Raw genomic sequence first — 19,991 nt, forward strand, 5'->3', positions numbered from 1 at the left:
TATACTCCTGTATGCCCTACCCTACTGTAACAAGCTCTTTCTTCTATTACTTATTTTCAAACTTTTTCACATCTCTCATCACATCAACAACTGAAAGTCGTGTACCATGGCCAACCATATTTCTAGGCCAAGAGAACACATTAGCAACTGTCATTCCATGGATCCAAATGAACCCATTCGACTCCACTGCCATGTTACTTGCTCAACTCTCATAGGCCAGGACTGGAGATAGTTACTTGAGTATGCTTTTGGAAGATGGTGCACCATTGGTGCATCAGTGCATGATAGAGGTGACCATTCTGACAGTCCTATCTTTAACAATGGACTTCACAGAGAGACAGTCAACAGTTGGTACTGTCATCACTGCAGAAACTATCCAGTGGTCTGAATCACACAGACAACCTACAGTTTCACAGCTGCTGAATTTACCTTCCCTACAGAGAAGACTCAGCTTTGGAGATTGCTCCCTGTCCCCATCCCCACTGATTAAACACACACATTTTTAGCGTTCAGGAGGACTGTGAAGGCAATTAAAACTCAATTCTACACAAACATGTATATGTGTCTTTACATCTATATGTATTTATACAGAGCAGAAGAGCAAGACAAGTGCAGTCAAGTATAAAGTGTGCCTGGATCTGCAACAACCTGAATAAAACAAAGGAATACTAGCAATCCTAGTAAGTGTCTCACGTTTAACACACCACTGAGAAAATTAAAATATATTCTTTTTTTCTAAAATGTATTCAATCCTGCAATGTGGGTCACAAGCAGCACAGAAAACTGACATATTCAACCTCAAATTTGTATTTGATATTCACAGTTTTACCTGGTGTTACACAAAAGACTGTTACTAGATGAAATACTAGATTCTGATGCACAGCGACGACGAGGTTCAACTTTTCTCCCCGGAGTATCGTCTAATACTCTCTCTTTACTTCCATCTCCAAAACCATTTGAGAGACCTACAGCACAACACAGAAATAAACTGCATCAAACTGGAAACAAACATAACATTTCATTAACAATTTTATATACACACACATTGTGTAATTATTGTTCTGTACCTCTTAAGTATTTTGATGAAAAAGAAAGAACATGAACATTAACACAATATTTCATTTTCAAAACACAGTATTATAAATAGTAGGATCCTGTAGTCCAGTTTTTAAAGTTAGGATGGAAATTTAGGTAACACAAAAAAGGTGAAGATTTCAATATGGGAAATGCCAAACAGAATATCAAATTAGTCTCTGTATGTAATGTTTCCAACATGTAGTACATTAGGACAGTCAGGCTGCAGAAGCTGGGTAGAAAAACCAAGGAAAAAAATGTTACAAACCAGAGACAGATTTACCAAGTCAACAGAAAATTCATTTGAAAACAGGGTTACAAACATCAGAACTACTGAAAGTCCTTTTCAATTACTGAAAGCAAAAAGTGGTAGGGATTGAAGCTAACTAGCTCTTCCTGAAAGAAGTCCTTCCATTTTAACAAATTCAAATTAACATCATGTTTTGATTTGGGATCAAAAATCAATAATACACATTTTTAAAATTATTTTTTTCCACAATCTTTCTCCTGATACAAGTTCAGATATATCTGAGGATACTGTATTTTTACTTCACAACTATAATGAAAACCTAACAGAAAGCTTCCAATGTAAATTTACCCATTGTAAATTTGATTAAAACAGACCAATGAAGTGGTTTAAGCTAACATTCTGAAGAAATTTCCCAAAGGAAAAAAAAACATAACTTCTTTCTGTTTTCTGAAAAATTATTTTTTTATTTTTTATTTTTTAATAGAAAGTATCCAACACAGACTCCAGGATATCATCAAAAATGAACTGACTTAAAACAACGGAACCACCTTCCAATAAGCTACCACAAGCTGTAGACCACAAAGAGAATAAAATTTTAACCTGAACTCAATTCTGAGCACGCTTATTTCCTTACAACAAATTAAAGTTTTTAATTCTGTGTGTATGACCTATATGCTTCTCATAATGCAAGAAAGAACTATCCAACATAGCCATCCTATTATCAATCTTAAAAGTAATCATAATCTTTCTTCATTCAGACATGGTTATTTAAGCTTATGTATCTTCATTCACTTCACATCTCTCCACAGGGCATTGAAATAAAAGCAAATTATGATAGACCTCCCTTTATTAAGTTCTAATTGTTTCAGTTTGTCTGTTGCAAAGCCCTGCATAAAGGATGGCAACTATGAACTTTAGCTTATTAAGTTACTTTGTATGATCCAGGCATATTTCAAAGTGTTTCCTATTCAATGATCCCACCCAGAAGACCTTCCCTTTCAATTAACAGTTTTAATATTTTTTAAGAGAAAGGGAAGACTTTATTCAGTAATCTGAAAGATTTAAATATGAGCATTCCCTTTCATTAGCATTTACTTTACACTGTAGATTTTTTTAAGAGTGCTTTTTAAGTCCCATATTTGCTCCTAATTTCCTATACAAAAAAAAAAAAAAAGATAAAAGTTTGTATCGTTTTGAGTGTTCAGACGGCAAACCTGGTGCTTTTTTAATATTAAAAAATATTAATTTTGTTCTCATTGGAAGCAAATCAGTACAAATAGCTGGGGATTAAGTAGGAGCTCTGTCCTAGCTCCTATGTTGAATGACCTGTTGAAACAGAATAGGCTTTATGAGAAAGCTTAAATTCTCCTGTAAAACTATCATGGTACACTTTATATAGCACATAAAATGAAAACCTAAACAACTTTACAGGAAAGATAAAAAGGTGATCTTAGGTCTCTACAAGTAACTGCTCTATTTTTAGATATGCGAGGCCTATTTTTCAAGTAGAGTGTAAAAACTGTTTCGTTTTCACCCTGCCACAAGCAGGCACCTAGTTAATATACATCAACCAAAGAAACAAGTTAGTTACATCACAGATTTCATTTTAATTGTACAGACAGGTCGAGTAAATATTGCTACCAGAACCAGAGCAGGGCTCAGGTTCCCAATGGACTGAGAAAGTGAAAGAAATGCATGATTAACCTCATAAGAAGATGTATGAAGTGTTCAACCACGTGTACCCCAAATACAACTTGGCTATGTGTCTGTGTACACTTGTGCTGTATGTGTACGTATACCCAGGACAAAAAAGATCAGGGGCTGGCTTCCCATTTTGATTGCTTCAGTAAGTTTATGATTGTGCTGCCACTGAAAGGGATGGTTTAGTGGTCTCAGTCCCTTGCAACGGTTTCCTCTCATCTTGATCCCTGTCAGTATGAAGAAATGTGAGACCACGTATTGAACTACTTTTCAGCAACGCACTGGGAAAAGCAACCAAGTAACTGCACAACTGCTGATGTTGAGATACAAGGGAAGCAACAGGAACATACAACTATAACAATTCCCATTGTTATACGTGTCTCTGCACTGGCAGTCCAGTTTAAACAGACTATATCAGAAGTTTAATGACTCATTTACTTCACTAATGTAGGTTTTGAAGACTACAGTAATTCCACCTGTCCTCCCAACATATTTCTCTCTCGCTTGTGGAAGTATGAAAAATGAAGAAAATGAGACTATCAGCAGAAGCATTTTTGCTGCATATCAAGCCCTTAATGCTATCAGCTTACATAGTCCAGGAGACTCAGATTACACAGTCTATTCTTCAGAAATTGTAAGGAATATGCAGAAATTGTAAGAAATGTGTAGTATTTTAAGAAAGAAAAACCTCAATGCTTAGTTTAAGTGAAACACACATACCTGGTCACACAGATGCAGTGGTCCCCAAGTGACCTCAACTTGACAGGAAAATCAGGCAATTAAATTTATGTGCTTTATGGTATCACTGATATGCAAAAAATAAATATACTACATTTAAATGCTGAAACTGGGAATGTGTTTTTGAGATCATCATAAAACTTCTTCTCTCAAGAACCAAGAAATACCCAATCTCCTCTAGCTACTGGAAGAGGTAAGATTAGAGAAGATTCCCAATTCTTTTGAGGAATTTAAAAATTTTTGGCTCAAAAGATATTACTAAGAAGGTCAAATAAAGAAAATCCATAAGAGAAGTAACTCAACCCGCTTTTACCTAATAGTAGCCTGGGTAACTTTGCAACAAACCAGTGTGAGCCACTCAATCAATTTTTCCAAGAGCTCATGACTGTGTTAGACTAAATGAGCTAACGTGGACTAGAACTTCATTAGGTAAGGTACTAAAGTTCTTACACACACACCCTTCACTAAAGCTTGAGATTAAAAATAAAAATAAAAATAAAAAAATCCCCCAAATCAAACTACGACCTATCTATCATTACTGGATGATTTCGTTTTAGTTTCTCCTCTACTTTTAAATTTCTTCAAAAAATAATTCAAAGGCAGAACTCTTTTTTTTTTTTTTCCTAAAAAATAAAAAAAATCACAAATAATGAAGTTTGCTATCAATCTTAAATGCAATTTAAAAAGAAAAGAAAAAGTCAAAGAAGATCAGCTTAATAGTTGTTCAGAGGTTTCTCTCCGCCCGGAAAACTATGTTTATCATGGAAAGTTTCAGCTTCCTAACAGTAGTAGTTTGTCCTTAAAGTGTAGTCAAAACTTGGGCTGTCTACGTCAAGCAAGTTAGAATCTTCTTGTCCATACCACATTAACATAAGCTGGGGGGGGGGAAGTAACTCCAGAAAGGAGGCAGAATAAGTTTGCAAAAATGAAAGAGGGACAAAACCCAGTATAGTTCAAGGAGCAGCATACTCCATGAACATACAAAATGCTACCACGTAACACAGAGCTGTGCATTTTAGACTGCAGTCTGATTTTGTAGTTCTGCTGAAACAAAACTAAAGAAGCAGAACTTGTATAAAAATATTCTAAAGCAATTAAAACTGTATTATGCATAGCCTGCTGCAAAGATAAGCATATAAAAATATAAGATGACGTGCTATTAAAGCCACAGCTGAAGAGCTGAGAAATTAAAAAAAAAAACTAAAAACAAACAAACAAACAAAAAAACAGTTAAATAATTTCAACCACCCAACAAAGTGGGAACATTCAAAAAAATGCCTTACACAGTCACCAGCACTTATATAACACTATTTTGGTTGATTTTTACCAAGCAAGGACTAATCAAGTCCTGACTTGTGCACTTACCCAGCATGAGTAACATTAGTCTTCAGTAAAATATATATATATATATATATCTTTATGTGTATATATATATATGTAAGAAAAAATTGTATTTTATTAGAACTACATAAATGCACAAAATAAGTAGAGCATTCTTTTGTATGTTTTAGTTCTCCAAGGAAGATCAAACTGGGTGTTTGTGCAGGGAAGAAGATGAAGATGGAGCGCTCTGAACTAATGCGCTCTCACAGAGCACATCTGGGGAATAAGAACGCTGGGACTGGTAAAAATCTGCGACCAATTTGAGTCACATATACTACAACATGTACAACTTTATAACTTACGGAAATGGGGCAATATATTGAATGAAGAGCATAGTTTCATATATGTCAAAGACTTCCTCCAACAGTGTTCTTTTTTGTTTGTTTGTTTTAAGGATGCCTGGTGTCTCCAACATGATCCAAAATAATTACTTCAAATGTAATTGTCTTTCTGCGTTCCAAAATGATCATTTAATTGGATTCCATTCCATGTTGAGGATAACAGAAAATAATTAGGATCCAAAGAGATAAATACCCAGCATGATATTAGTTAGTATGAGAACCTGGAAGACAGTGAAAAAGCCATTAAGTCTCTCTGAAAGGAAACAGAGCCTTTAAATAAATAAGCCATCCCTACATCAGTGTCAGAGACAGAACGATACAAGTGCTCCACGTATTCTAATACTGATTCTCAGCTTAAGTTTCAAAAGGGGAAAACTAGATTAGGACTTTGATTCAGTCCTCTTTGTTGAAAAAGAAAATATATGTAAGTCACTGAAAGCACAGAATACAATCTCCAAGTGCATGACATGCACAAAGAACATGGTATGAAATGCATCTAAAAATCCCTCCAGTAAGAAGTAAAAAGGGGATGACCCTATTTTAAGAGGATTTACTTACATAGGTATGCACAGAGAGGGTAGAAGAATACTTTAAGTTAATGAGTAATCAGAAGCTATTGTATTCTTAAACACAAATATTGAAAATGTGCATATTATAGCAAGAGGAGGGCATCCACAATGTTTTTAAAAACTGAACTTCACAGTAGATCTGTAAATGCCTTTTTCCATCAGGAAACTCTGGAGTGGAGTGAGAGTATTAGAAACAATTCTTCTTTTCAGAATATACAGACAGATATTTGAGCGTGTCAGAGTTTACATTCCTTAACTCGGTTCTAACAGTAAGCAGACAAAATAGGAGCCAGTTATTCTTAACATGAAGATGAGAAATTTTGGGGTCACAAGTCCCCTTGGAAATAAAGTTTTTAAAACTGAAGTTGTTCAAAATTTTGTTTACAGACAACTGTTCAAAGATAGCAAAGAAAGCTCATTGTGAGCCCTTGACATGGAACCTACACACTGAAGAGCAGCAGCTTTCAAGACCCTAAACAGAAAATTCCACTTTTATTGGTTTAGGTAACATGTAATGAATACCGCTTAGGGGCTCACAGAAGAGTCAGTTTGATATGTTTCAAAAGAATGCTTAAGAATTCATCCTGTATTTACTAATTTGCTTTGAAAACTGGGAGTAAGAAGTCTCTCTGTCTGCTAAAACAGCTGAATGCGAACTGTACAATAGAAGGGAAAACTGATCAATATTTAATAACTTCAACTTTCAAAAGACAAGGATTATCTGTTGCTCTTTTCACTGCAACAATGGCATTACTGTATTGTAAGATGAGTGTTCAAGACATTTTAAAATATACAATTGAAAGGCAACACTAACGGAAGAGTTTGAAAACGTTCCAGAAAAGAAGAAAAAAATATATATATAAGCAGAAACATAAAAATTGTTTTAAAATGAGCATCAGCTGTTCTGGTGGTATAGAAAAGACTGATGACAGCAGTAGTAGGATCACTAAAAGCCACAAAAAGCATAAGTACAAGCCAAAGGAATTTAAAATTCACCAAAAATTTTGATTATTTAGTCAGGTCTAGTTGATACAATTTATGATGTGTAAAACACACACAGATGTGAAATACAAGGCTCAAGAGCCTGAATGACACGTAGATCTATGATATGTCATTCAGGATAGAAGAAATACAATGACCATAGAAAATCATTAATATTTGGGAATATTTACTTCTGGTTATCTTGGCCAAGACTACTTATGAGAACTTAAGATCAGTTTTCTATATTCACATCTAGCCGATGCTCACATCTAGCAACTTCTGAGATATATCACAAAAAATGAGAACTGAATGGGCATTATTAAAAACTGAAAAAAATATTTTTTTGTTCTTAACTTATATCATGAAAGAGCATGAACTTTGCCTGTCAACTGATCTTACATCAAAAACCTAGTGCTCAGCAGTCCTTTGGAACTGCCCAGAAGCACCTACAAAAGCAGAATATTTCATTTCCTAAGAAGTTCTTTTTCTTACATGATTATCTTAAGGATTTTATACAAAGCTTTCTATACACAGCTTTTACCAACACAATTATTTCTTCCCTCTTTGAAAGTAAATGTTTCCCTTTAACTGGGGGAACACAATTGCTAGGCATGTTATGAAAAGGAAAAGAAACAGAGCTCTCTTACATAAGCATGTCCAACAATCCTAGTCTATTAAGAAAAAAAAAAAAAAAAAAGCACGCCATTTACCATGCATTTGCCTTTTATAACTGTTTAGAAAAATTGATTCTTAATTTCTGCCTCATTCCAGAACAGTGAGCAGAAACTACAGCTTCCTCTACGGACGCTGAAGGAACTATGTCTGGTTACTTCAATGGGAAACACAGAAGAGAGTTATCAATTAAAAATGCCCTAAAAAAAGAATTTGGAAAAAAAAAAAAAAAAAAAAAAAAAAAAAAGCAAAATACCTATCTCCAGGACTATCTAAGGGATTCTCAACCATATGTGCCACTTGATACCATTTTTATTTGCAAAGCCTTACAAATACTACCCAGAAAAAAACAATCAAAAAGTGAAGAACCGGATTCAAGAACAACATTCTGATTCTTCCCAGTATCTTCGTGTTGTTCTGGTAAGCAAGTATACTCAAATTTTTGCAGGAAGCACATTGGTCACCACCATCACTTCCGTTGCTCTCTTGTTCCATATTCTTGCAATTATTCTTGCATGTATAATGTACAAGCATACATGTACATTATACATGACTGGAATCAATTTTTTTTGTATAGTAGAAATGGCCAGGGTACATTTATGCTTCCTAGCAGTAGCCTGCATAGTGTTGTGCTTTGTGCTTGTGGCTACAAGGGTGCTGAAAATGCACCAATGTTTTGACTATTGCTGAGCAGTGCTGGCACAGCATCAAGGCTGGCTCTCAAGGCCAGCAGGGTAGGAGGGGGCAATAGGTGGGGAGAGAAAACTGCTGGGACATGCTGACCCCAACTATCCCCTAAAGGGATATTCCACACCATATGATGCCAGCACAGCAATAAAAGCTAGGAGAAAGAATAAGGAGGGGGAACATTTATTATGAATGAGTTTGTCTTCTGAAGCAACTGCTATGCATACAGGTTCTGCTTCCCAACGACTGCCTGAACATCACCTGCTGATGGAAAGTAGAGAATAATTTATTATTATTACTATTCTGCTTCTGCATAGGGCCTTTGCTTTCCTCTTATTAAACTGCATTTATCTCAACCCACAAGAAGTTTTTTTTGTTTTGTTTTTCTCATCTTATTTTCTCATCCTATTCTTTTAAGGAGTGGGAGTGAAGGAGTGTCTGGGTGTGCAAAAAGTCAAACCCCCACAACTGATTGCATTCTCCTTGCAGAATGTTATTGTAGTAATAGTGTAGTAATATTGTATTGTCAAGTAGTCTACCTTAATTTCACAGAAGTTTATTAGATTTTTCTGTCAACATCTGGTGTTCAACGCATCTTCAATCAGCATTCATATTTAAAGCAAATAATGCTGCCTGCCTTCTTCAACAAACCTGTGAGTTTTACCATCGTAGGAGGGGTCCTTGTCAAACAAACAGCTGAAAAGCAGTTACATAAAAATGTGTAATGTTACACAGCTACTTGCTACTGATTTGATCAAGTTCTGTAAGACAAGATGGTTAGGTTATAAATTCCCATCTCCTTATGGTGACTGACACATAGGTCAACCTAACACTGAAAAAGACTGTAGATGTTTTATAATCTTGAGCAATTACTGGAAAACAAACAAACAAACAAACAAAAACAATTCTTTGTCATATAGTATCCTCTCTGACATATCACTGTTTTTACTAATTTTTTCCCTGAAGTATTAGTGGAATCTATTACAACAGCTCCTATTGTGATCTTGTGATCTAGCTACAAGAACTTCAAAGAATAAACTGAAGAGTAGTTTCATGTGGGAAGACAGTGAACTAATAAACCAAGAACAGTAAATAGTTAAGTGTCTTCTGCATATATCCCCAGATTTACAGGATTAAGTTAATGTTCTTCTCCTAAATCTACTGGAGATAATTGCTGCTACTTTGAAGATACCAGTGTCATTTCATCAACACTATGATTATGTGGAGGATTATGAGCATTTGAGGAAAAATAAGAAAATTTAGTTTTAAAAGACCAACACTGTATTTTCATATAGCATGGAGCATCAAAGTGCCAGTTCCCAATCGCTCTGTCTGTGGAAAAGATTGTGTAGGCATTTCTATCTGAAAAGCATGCATAAGCATACATATACAATAATAAACAACATCACAATTCAATTGTCATCTCTGCTGTATCGTTTCTTGCAATAACTATTTCAATCCTACTTGGCTGAAAGAATCCCTACTTCTTATCTGGCATTTCCAGTCAAAAAGGAAATCTTGCCTGAGGTCTGACTTGAAAGGGCAAAGTGAAACTCTTCCCAGGCATTTTCAATAAATCAGCTCAGAGTAGAGATTCTTCTTTGACAGTGTATTGTGTAACTGCCACAAATGATTTTCTAAACATGTTTTCCTTCACGGAAAGGAGTCTTCAGGACATGAATTTCCTTTTACTTCCAATTTTCAACTTTGTTTACGGTATTGCCTCAGCAGAAACTTTCATCATTCATCTTCCTTCTGACTTCATAAAAACATTTTGAACCTCTATTTTTGCAGAGGATATAAGTCCAACACTCTACAGTGGCAGGATCCCCTCCCTCCTCCAAGTCATTATGGGGGATTTTTAGAATCAGACAGAATAGACACAGAAAGACTGTGCAATCAAAGGAATGATTGAAGGCTGACAAAACACTAAGACATTCCTGAATTTTGCTCTATCAAAGCAGAAAAAGCTAGAAAAATACAACAAATGGAGGATTATCAATTTACCATTTATGGGTTTACAATTTAGTATGCTGCGTTTTCTACTTCAGGTGAGTAAGAACCATTGTACAGGAGAAGAATGAAAAGCAATGTGTAACCAACTGATATACGGAGTGATCCAGACTTAAGAATTACATCTCAATATGGACCAATTGAGAGAGCGTGTATGACACAGTGAGAGAATACACAACATCATGTTCCATAACTCTTCTTTATGCAGAACATCCCTTCATGTTTGTAACCATATAATCTTTTCTCATGTGGGGAAAAAACAAACAAACCACTCTTTAAGAGAGGGTGTTTCATCTTGTGGGGACTGTCTCCCCCTCTTTCCACTCGTATTCAAACAAGACACCTGTATTTTTCACTTCCATGTTCATTGCCTGAAGTTACCACTGGAGTCATATTCATTTTTTATCATCATCCATCTCTTAAATCACATCTGTAGGCAAATTATGTTCTAAGGAGGTCAAAAATAATGGTGATCTGTATAAAGATGATTTGATGAACTCGGCTACAGTACATTCCTGATAGAAGGAACTCCATAATATCAAAGTCTGAATTTTAAGGTAGGTCATCTACAGAGCCCCACCACCACGGGAAGTGTGCTCTTAATTCATAAGCATAATATGGATCTCAAATTATTTATTTAATTTTTTTAAAATACTTTCAATAAACCCCTCAGTTCTCATCCCACCATCTGCATCACACAGAAAAATGAGTTAAGTGTTAAATGCCGCAGACGAAGCACAGAGGGGACTATGACATTTTATTTTTTAGAAAGCCAAACCTGGGCCAAGAATGAGCTAAGCAGTCTGAAAAAATGAAATGACAAAATATAATGAAACCCTCCACAATTCTTACAGCATCAAAAAAAACAGAAGGGCATCTACAATTTTTTATTATTATTATTACAACAGAAGATTCAGTTATACTGATCGTAGAAAACACAGCAACTCCAGGTTGGATGCTAATAATGGTCTTTTATGCAATTCAAAAGATAGCACTTTAAAAAGATTAACAGGTTTAAGACCCAAGAAAAGTTTCTAAAATTGCATACTTTAGCTTATGCATGCACAAACTCCACAGAAACAGACCATTTATCCAGCTGTTCATCAAGTCCTGCTGCTCTTGACTATGTTGCTCTAAAGAACCAGTAAGCAAAAGAATTTTTAATGGTGAGAAAGTTAATATCGTACTTTAGATGCAATCAACCAAAAGGAGTATTTATGCTTAAATGTTGATGTAATTGTTGACTGGTTTAAGATAGTTTACATTCCTGTCCTCCTTACTCATGCACTTATTTTATTCCACATGTATTACAAAATCCTACCCTATTTCTCAAACATTTTCAAGAAATCCAACTAACAAAAAATTTAGTAGGGCTGCAAGAATTATTGTCTGAAGCATTAGTGTGCCAAATACAAATAAAGACAACACAAGCACTATTCCCTCGCCCGCCCTCCCTCCCCCCCCCCCAGTCTCCCACTGTTCTAGGTAATTTGTTACAGTTTTACGGTGGCCTACCACCCCATTTTAAAAAAGGCAATTTGTCAAAAGCAAACAAAAATACACTAACATTTCCACCTTCACCACAAAACTGTTGGCAATATTCTAGTCAAACTTAGCTTTCTCAGCCTCCTTGGTAATTATGTATTGCTGTGCAGTCTGATTCTATCCTGACAACTTAGCAGTCGAGCTCCTGTAGTCCCCATATCTGTACACTGAGAAATATAACAAGCCAGGGGACAATTCCTTTCAAGCCTTCACAATCTCCAATGCTTTGTTTGCATTTACACCTTAAAATATTTCATGCTGTGAAACTTCCTGGAGAAAGGCAGCTGAAGTTTTTGGACATCACTAAGTGCTTAAGTATCTAAATTTCATGTCATATTTTACAGGAAGCAATCAGTATGCATCTAAAGAAAAAGAAAAAAAGTAGATGTAATTCAACATATAAAGAGTCTCGATGTGTCCACAGTTTTAGTCAAATTACTGCATTTTACTTATGAAGATACAACAGATGCTGCCATTCTCATCTATGATAACCAGACTTTAATAATTTTGTTTTCTGAATTCATTTTTTTTCCCCACTCAGCTAACTCTAGCTTAGAATGTTCTTTAGATAGAGAACATAAGTTATGTTCTTAGATGTGTATTTCCTACTTTCATCTCTTTCATTTAGAGAATGGTGATTGGATTCTGTGCATGTCAGCTTGGTTAAAATTCAGGGTTCATTTGTCCTCCAGAGTTGAAAATTGAACAGAAATCATTTTGAGGAATCCAAGAAACAACATGAGTTCTGTTTTACCCCAAATACAATCTCTGTCCTTATCACACCAAATAAAATGGATTAAGTGTTCATTACTACAATCTGAAACATATCGCATACAGGTGGAATCCATGTACTTGTTACTTGAAAACAATTCTTAAGTGCCAGAAAATATTTTGTACTGGCCAGGCAGAAATAAATTTAGGCCAACACTTACTAATAGGTTTATAATGGTATAATTATGTCTGTTGTACACTGACAACTACATGGAAAGCAGTTATTACAAAATTATAATCTCCCCTCCCCTTCCAAATCTGTGCTTTTTTCCATGTTACTCAATTCAGTGATCCATGTTTTAAATACATGCTTACATCTGTTTTCCCTAAGGAAATCTGTGTAGCTTGAAGTGTGAAGAATACTGAGTAACTAGAGATACACCAAATGATTACTGCTGCCTAGCCAAAAAGTAACAGAAAACTGCACTGTAATAGTCATTGTTTGCAATTCTAAATCTATGGGAAGTTAAAGTGTTTGCTTTAGAATAGCAAATTTTAAATACATAGCTTCTGCTTAAAATATAGAGCACAAACACTAAGTGTAAATTACTATCCTACATTTATGAAAAATGGCTGATAAAACCAAGAACATCTTTAAAAATTGAGTTGAGCCTAATTTATCATTTTATAATAATCAAAAAGCATCTTAAAACAGTCACATTTCCCAGGATTTCATTTGGTTGATATTGATAAAAGCAAACTTTTAAATGCTTCATAAAATCTCTCATATATATTGATCAGCTTTGATTTTCCTCGGATGTAATAACTGCATCAATTAATTTTCTGACATTAACCTGACCTTATGAAAAGGATTAAGGTTTATAACAAAAAGCACTCTAAGTATGTGATACTTTAGGAGGGTCACTGAACTTGTAGCAGTTAACTTCTGACACACCAGAACTTCAAGAAACATAGAGCGATCTCAGATGTAACCAAAACTGCTGAAGTAAAACCTCTCTTCTTTCTGAAATTGCTAGACACTATACAAAACAACAAGAAGATGTATCCAGTACGTATAGGAAAATTTTAAACACATCTCCCACAGTACGTAGTTTTCAGTTTACACATAGCAACCATGGAGAAAGATATATATACTTATGCGATAATGCCCCAGTAGAAAATTATTGCTTCACATTTTTTAAACAAGGATCTAAATATAAATATATATTTTTTAAAAAAGTTAGTATTTCAGTAATTGCTTTGTGTACAAAACCAACAACATAGGGGACACCATGCCTAGAAATCTGTGGACCAGTGGATCCTGTATTTGTCTTTCTCACAACTACCTAGCAAGCACACCAGCCTCAACTGTACTTTAAGAGAGAATAATAGCAGGCAGTCTATGACAATACTGAAACGTCAGACAAAGTAGGTATGGTTTCACCTAACTAGGTAGGCTTTGGAGTCTTCTTCTGAACTTCATGTAGAAATACGTGAATGACATCAAGGTGGGATACCTTGAGGACAGGATAATGCAAGGGACAAAACAACAAGGCATCCCTTAAGAATGAGAGAGAGGGGAAATTAAATTAAAAAAAAAAAAAACAACATTGGTAAGGAGGAAAAGATGTGACAGCAGACAAACTCCACAGCAGTGCCTGACCAGCAACGACATGCAGCCAGCAGCCTGGGTGCAGCTCTTAACCAATTTTTCTTTCTAGAGACCAAAGTTTCAAAGTATATTTGTATAGTAAGTGAAGTCCCTGTTAATCTCATTTTTCTTATATCCACTAGGAACTGAGGATATTTAACATTCATACAAGTAAATCATGCAATAATCATTCTCTCTAAGTGACAGTGATCGATCATGGAGTTGCTAACTCACAAGAATGCGTGTAAGGAGCCCGAAGCATGCCTTATCTACCATGGCATGTATCAGAAGGGAAAGAGTCACGTCTGATGAATTCTTCTCATGAAAAATATTTTTACCAGCAGTATTCAATTACACTTCAGTGACAAAATATCCAGATAGAAATTATGTATACAGTAACCTTTTTTTTAAAAAAAAAAAAAAAATAATATCAGAACACAGACATCTGCGTGAATCTACAACAGCTTGCATAGGCAAAAATAAAATAATTCAACTAATTTTATATGTTGGAAAGCGTTTAAGGTTTGTGCTGGTTTCCTGCTAAATTGTAGCTCAAAATAGCTGCCAATAGCAAATTGGCTCAAATTACTGTGAAGACACACATTTCAAGAAAATCTGCAATGTAAAAGCAAGATTTTTGTTGCAAATTGACGAAGAATCACAAGAGTAAGATTAAATATGTTGGCACATCTGTATGAACCATATATGCTTTGAAGAAAACATGTACTATTCAAGAAAAAACAGAACACATCCAGTTGAAAATAATTTGGCCAGAAGAGTTCAGTTAACAGACACAGTCTCTTCTTGAACAAGCAAAGAAAAATATAAACACCTCCATAAGTAATAGTTCTGCGTAGATTTTATTCCATGCATATTCCATTACTTTCAGGTAGAAGTTATAGAATTCTATTTAAAAAATAATAACAGTAATAAAAATATTTTAACCCTTTGGATTTTATTCCCATCACTGACCTACATATTATAAAATAACAAAATACCTAAAAATTCTGAAATGGAAAGTCTATTAAAATCAGAATAAATTATTCTTAATTCTTTTAATATAATCAAAAGCATATTTGCCCCACATACATGCACTGCACAGAGAAAATGAACGACATGACAGTTTTTAAAATATATTCAACCAGTCTGATTTATTTATTTATTTAAAGAATTAAGTAAGTCTTCCTATTAAAAAACTAGTTTTAGAATGTTTAAGATAAAAGTTTCATAGCTCGAAGTAAGTGCCTAGCATAAAGTGAATCATTATGCATGTGATAAAATGCAATCTGTATAAAGACACATGATTTTACTGTCCAGATTAAAGACCAGTAAGTTAGAATATTTAGGAACCAAAGCTTTTTACATCATTAAAAAAGATTAATACTCTTCTGTCATCACACCACCTTAACCTGATTTCTGCTTTAGAACTAAGTTATCAGATTAGGTGTATGGGCTACTTCCAAGCTTTCATAGAAAGGAAAACAAACAGGGATTTTCCAATCAGGGAAAACAAACAAGCAAAAAAAAAATCACCAAAAATATCTCTGCACCAAAACTTATTTTCTTATTCTATTTTTCTAGCAGTAAAATAATTTCCCTTCTCTTTTGATCATTAAAAAAAAGCACATCTCCTAGATTAGGTTGATCTTTTAGGTCTGCTTTTAGAGCACATCTTCACAATAAATGTCTGAAATACATTCCTATGTCTTTCATTCATAGACAGAAAAATTGCATGCTCTTTTCATACCTGCATACAGGCTATCAGTGTAATAATAAAACAGAGTGCTTATTTCAGAAGGTAATATAGAAGTCATAGCAAGAGCCATTAAGGAAATACACAAGTAATTTCCTTATGCTGCTGTTCCTCCTCATATAGGGTTTCAATCAAACTTTTCCAAACAGAACTATAGTTTGCTAATACAAATTGCATTCATTTATCTAGTTAAAGCGCACAGAATTAAGAAGAGAAGCACAGGAAATGTCATCGTTATTTGAGATTTTAACACTTCCATGTAATACATGGGTAGGCAAAGCACCTCACACATAGTCATCAGTTTCACAATGTGAAAATATGCTTTGAGTAACATTATATCAAATAAAGCCGCACGTGGAACATACATCTTCTATGCTCCCTGTAAAAATTCTAGTTTTGGCACCATATATGAAGTTTCCTTTTAATTTAACAGGGAATTTCCAAAAAAAAATCTGATTCGTATTTCCCATTGGATGCAACAACAGGAAATAGGAAAACAAGTAAATAAAAATGAAAGCATCACCCACCCAGACATGTAAAATTGAAAATTCCGTTGCTAAAGTGAAACTGTGAAAAAGGAAAACTTGGTTCACTAAGTCCAATTGTAAAGGGCCAACACAAAAAAGATTCAGTAATTTTCTGAACTGTAACTACATCTGAGTACTGAACTCTGAGGAAAAACTGAGTGCTAAAATCTGAAGATTAACAATTACAGGTATGTTAACTTTTGAGATGCATCCATTCAAATAAGTTCTGTAACATTTACCTGTATCCAAGCGCTTTACAGGGGACTCATCATCAACCTCAGAATCTCCACATGCACTCCTTGATCTTTTCCTTGGGTGCAGAAGTGTCTCCAACCTTGGAAGGACTACAGACAAAAAGGTTTTGGTCCCTAGCTGTGGAGAAGTTGGCTGGGTTTCAGTGTTCTTTGCAGACTTTTGGGGGCTTATACTTTTCGATTTGCAGAAGAGAATGGATGTACGTCTGTTTACATCAGTTGATGACTCAGCTACAGCAGAAACAGTCGACTCATTGAGATTACTGTCAAGTAAGTGTTCTGGAGTGTGTCCATTTATTTCTTTCTGAATGGAAGTGCTATATAATTCATTATCAAATTTTACTCTTTTGTAAAGCTTACTCTGCTCTGGATTGAGTTCTACTGGTTTGAGGGTTGGTGGTTCTGAATTAGTCTCCAAGTTTGAAGGAAGAGGTAATGCATCTGATGGTTCAAGTTTAGGGGGAGATTTATCTCCTGAAAAAATTATAAATAGAGTGTGATTTTTGAAAACTTGTAGTTATAAAGTCTATTATAAAACTCACTATAAATGTGCAGCCCACCAAATAAATCGTTGTTTGGAAACAAAGCATAACATTTTAAAAACAATCCTTGTCTAGCAACAATCTGTCCTAGTTAGTAGTTCCTACTTTTATACTGGGAATGTAACATGGATAGAAAAGTAGGTGTTTATAGTTGGTGTTAAAATTTACACCTGAATCAGTACTTCTTACTTCTCATGCAATTATGTTAGTTTCATTAACTAAAAACTAAGAAAACTACTTTTTTTTTTTTAATAGAAAGTTGGGGTGGTGGATGATTTATCTGTTAAATGCACTTACACTGCCATTCAAGTAAAATACTTGATATAATACATTTTACAAATGTTGTATATTCACCTTAACTGCCTAAGACAAATTTTATCAGATAGACATTTAAAAAGTTGTATTTGTAACCTGATCTGCTAGAGTAAGTTAAAATGTGATATAAAATTACAGAAAGGCAATTTCTGCAAAGCTCTTTACATTTGTGACTAGCAGTTTCATTTGCAAAACAAACAAACAAAAAAGCATGCCCTAAGCCTTGCAGCTTTATTAGCTACTCGTTGACAAATACTGACTTGACAATGCAGACTTGATAGAAGAAGTCAGAAAAACCAACCTTTACCTTTACTTCTTTCATCCCATTTTTCCCCCCTCATTATCCTTTCCCAGATTATTTAAATAATTCCACACTGGGAGAAGACAATGGAGATGAAAGTGTGAGCATAAACAACTAGTTTCAATTTTTCATCCCAAGCGATGGGAAAGAAAATATGTATCCTACTGTTGCAGCATTCCTAAATACAAGTAACAGGACTACCTCACCCGTCAACACAAAAAGATGATAGACCTTCATAGCTTATTTATAAATGTTAACCTTTATAGCTTCCAAGAGAATCTTAAGATGTGAATTAATAATAAGATGCTTATTCTGTATGAATAACTGCATGAGACCAATGGAACACTTACGCTGTCAAATCAATTTTTAAAGTTTAGTTAATTTTCTATGTCACCTGATAAAAGACATAGAACAGCAAGGGTTTAAACTGTGTATCTGTAGTGAATTAAATACTATCTATGTATTGTTTTGGTTTTGGCTTAGCAATCTTTACTTTGCAATCAATAACTTCTCAGTGTAGAAGAACTCTGCCCTATCATTTACGGTTTAATTGAACAATAGCATAGTTCCTATTAAAAATATAGTGCTAAAATACAATGTGACTATGCTCACATCCTTTGAAGGCATGCAAGTATTAGAGTCAGTAAATATTTCAGGAAGACATTGAAAATGAAATTTAGAGTCAGGTAAGTAGCACCAATTCAAAAATCTTGTAATTTAGAATATCCAAGGACACTGTTCTTCTTGAACAACTTCTATTTTTCTCACAATGAATTACAAAAGATTCTGAAAAAGGCTGAAGCATAGAAAAACACTTAATTTAGACACTGAAAACTAAATTTCACTGCATTTTTCTGCCACCACATTTTTAACATGATCAGAAATTGAAAATAGAATTTCCAGGGGTTAATTCACAGCTCTTCTAGAATCAGCTCCCGTAAAGTTCCTGGGCACAGGATTCTTGTGGCTACTTTCCTCATCTCTCTTTTTTAGAGATTTGTTCTCTTTCCTCTAAGTATCTTCCATTTCAGAACCAAAACTTGAACTAATGACTAATACTCTTCACTGTAACAGCAATGCCAATTAACTCTGGATCATGATTATAATTATTATATTTTTTAAACATATTGTAAATTTACAAAAACAGTTACTGCTCAGTTTTAGTCTATTATTTGCACAACAGTTGCAAAAGTTAAAGGTTGAGTAATAAAAATGTTAAGCTACAAGTAATAAAAAGTTAGTGTATTTTTTTTTAATCTGACAAAGTACATTGCTAAATGACTATATTCAGAGGCATCATCACTTGAAGGAGATTTAAATAAATAAATAAAACAGCATTAAACATCTTAAGAATGTTTAACTGCTTCAGAACAAGGTAAGTCACATGTTTATCCAATTACAATTTTTCTACTGTTGTCGTTCAAATCTCAAGCACATTATATGTTTGGAAAGCACTCTTAGTCACAGTAAGAAACAAATACTACTTTGCTGTTTGAATGGCAGTTAAGGACAGTCTTTTTATTCACTTCACCTTTCAAAAATTTTGATAGCATCAAGCTGCACAGGACTGTTTTATTTATTATCATGCTTCCACTTTCCCTTCCGCTCTTTCCTCCCACAATTCAATAGTGTTATGCCAATGAAACATGCCTCTAAATCTCCTAGAGAAAATAGATTAGCTTTTTAGAGAAGAGCTAATTATAAAACAATACCTCTCAATTTTCTTTTTTTTTTTTTTTTTTTTTTGAGACTGGATTTGTTTGCTTCATTTAAAATGAGCAATAAAGACCTCAGTAACCGAGTTAAAAACAAAAGAATCAAATACAATATTGAACAGTAACAAAAAGTTGGGTCTTTCAATTATGTTGTTCTCACTGAGATCAATGGGAACTAGCCAATAGTTGATGTACTTCTGAGACCAGTGTTTCGAGGAGGAAGAGAGGCACAAGGGGAAGGGCTGGTTAGATTTGGCTGCCTTGGTTC

The 19,991-nt window shown here is 34.5% G+C and overlaps 1 protein-coding gene across 5 annotated transcripts in view; it reads right to left on the bottom strand.

Annotated features, from left to right (window-relative positions):
- Nucleotides 1-19,991, bottom strand: part of BRD1 (bromodomain containing 1) — a 59,765-nt gene that overhangs the window by 10,588 nt on the left and 29,186 nt on the right. For 2 of the 5 annotated variants that reach the window (XM_035333694.1, XM_035333699.1), the window contains exons 8-9: nucleotides 16,836-17,324; nucleotides 830-965 (exon numbers count right to left, since the gene is read on the bottom strand). In XM_035333694.1, coding sequence (XP_035189585.1) covers nucleotides 830-965; nucleotides 16,836-17,324 — 625 coding nt within the window. Of the gene's footprint in view, nucleotides 1-829; nucleotides 966-5,493; nucleotides 5,709-16,835; nucleotides 17,325-19,991 lie in introns of those variants that run through there. The other 3 variants (XM_035333703.1, XM_035333723.1, XM_035333712.1) reach the window with 3 other exon arrangements.

Source organism: Oxyura jamaicensis, chromosome 1 (assembly GCF_011077185.1).
Source record: "Oxyura jamaicensis isolate SHBP4307 breed ruddy duck chromosome 1, BPBGC_Ojam_1.0, whole genome shotgun sequence".
Classification (NCBI taxonomy): Eukaryota; Metazoa; Chordata; class Aves; order Anseriformes; family Anatidae; genus Oxyura; species Oxyura jamaicensis.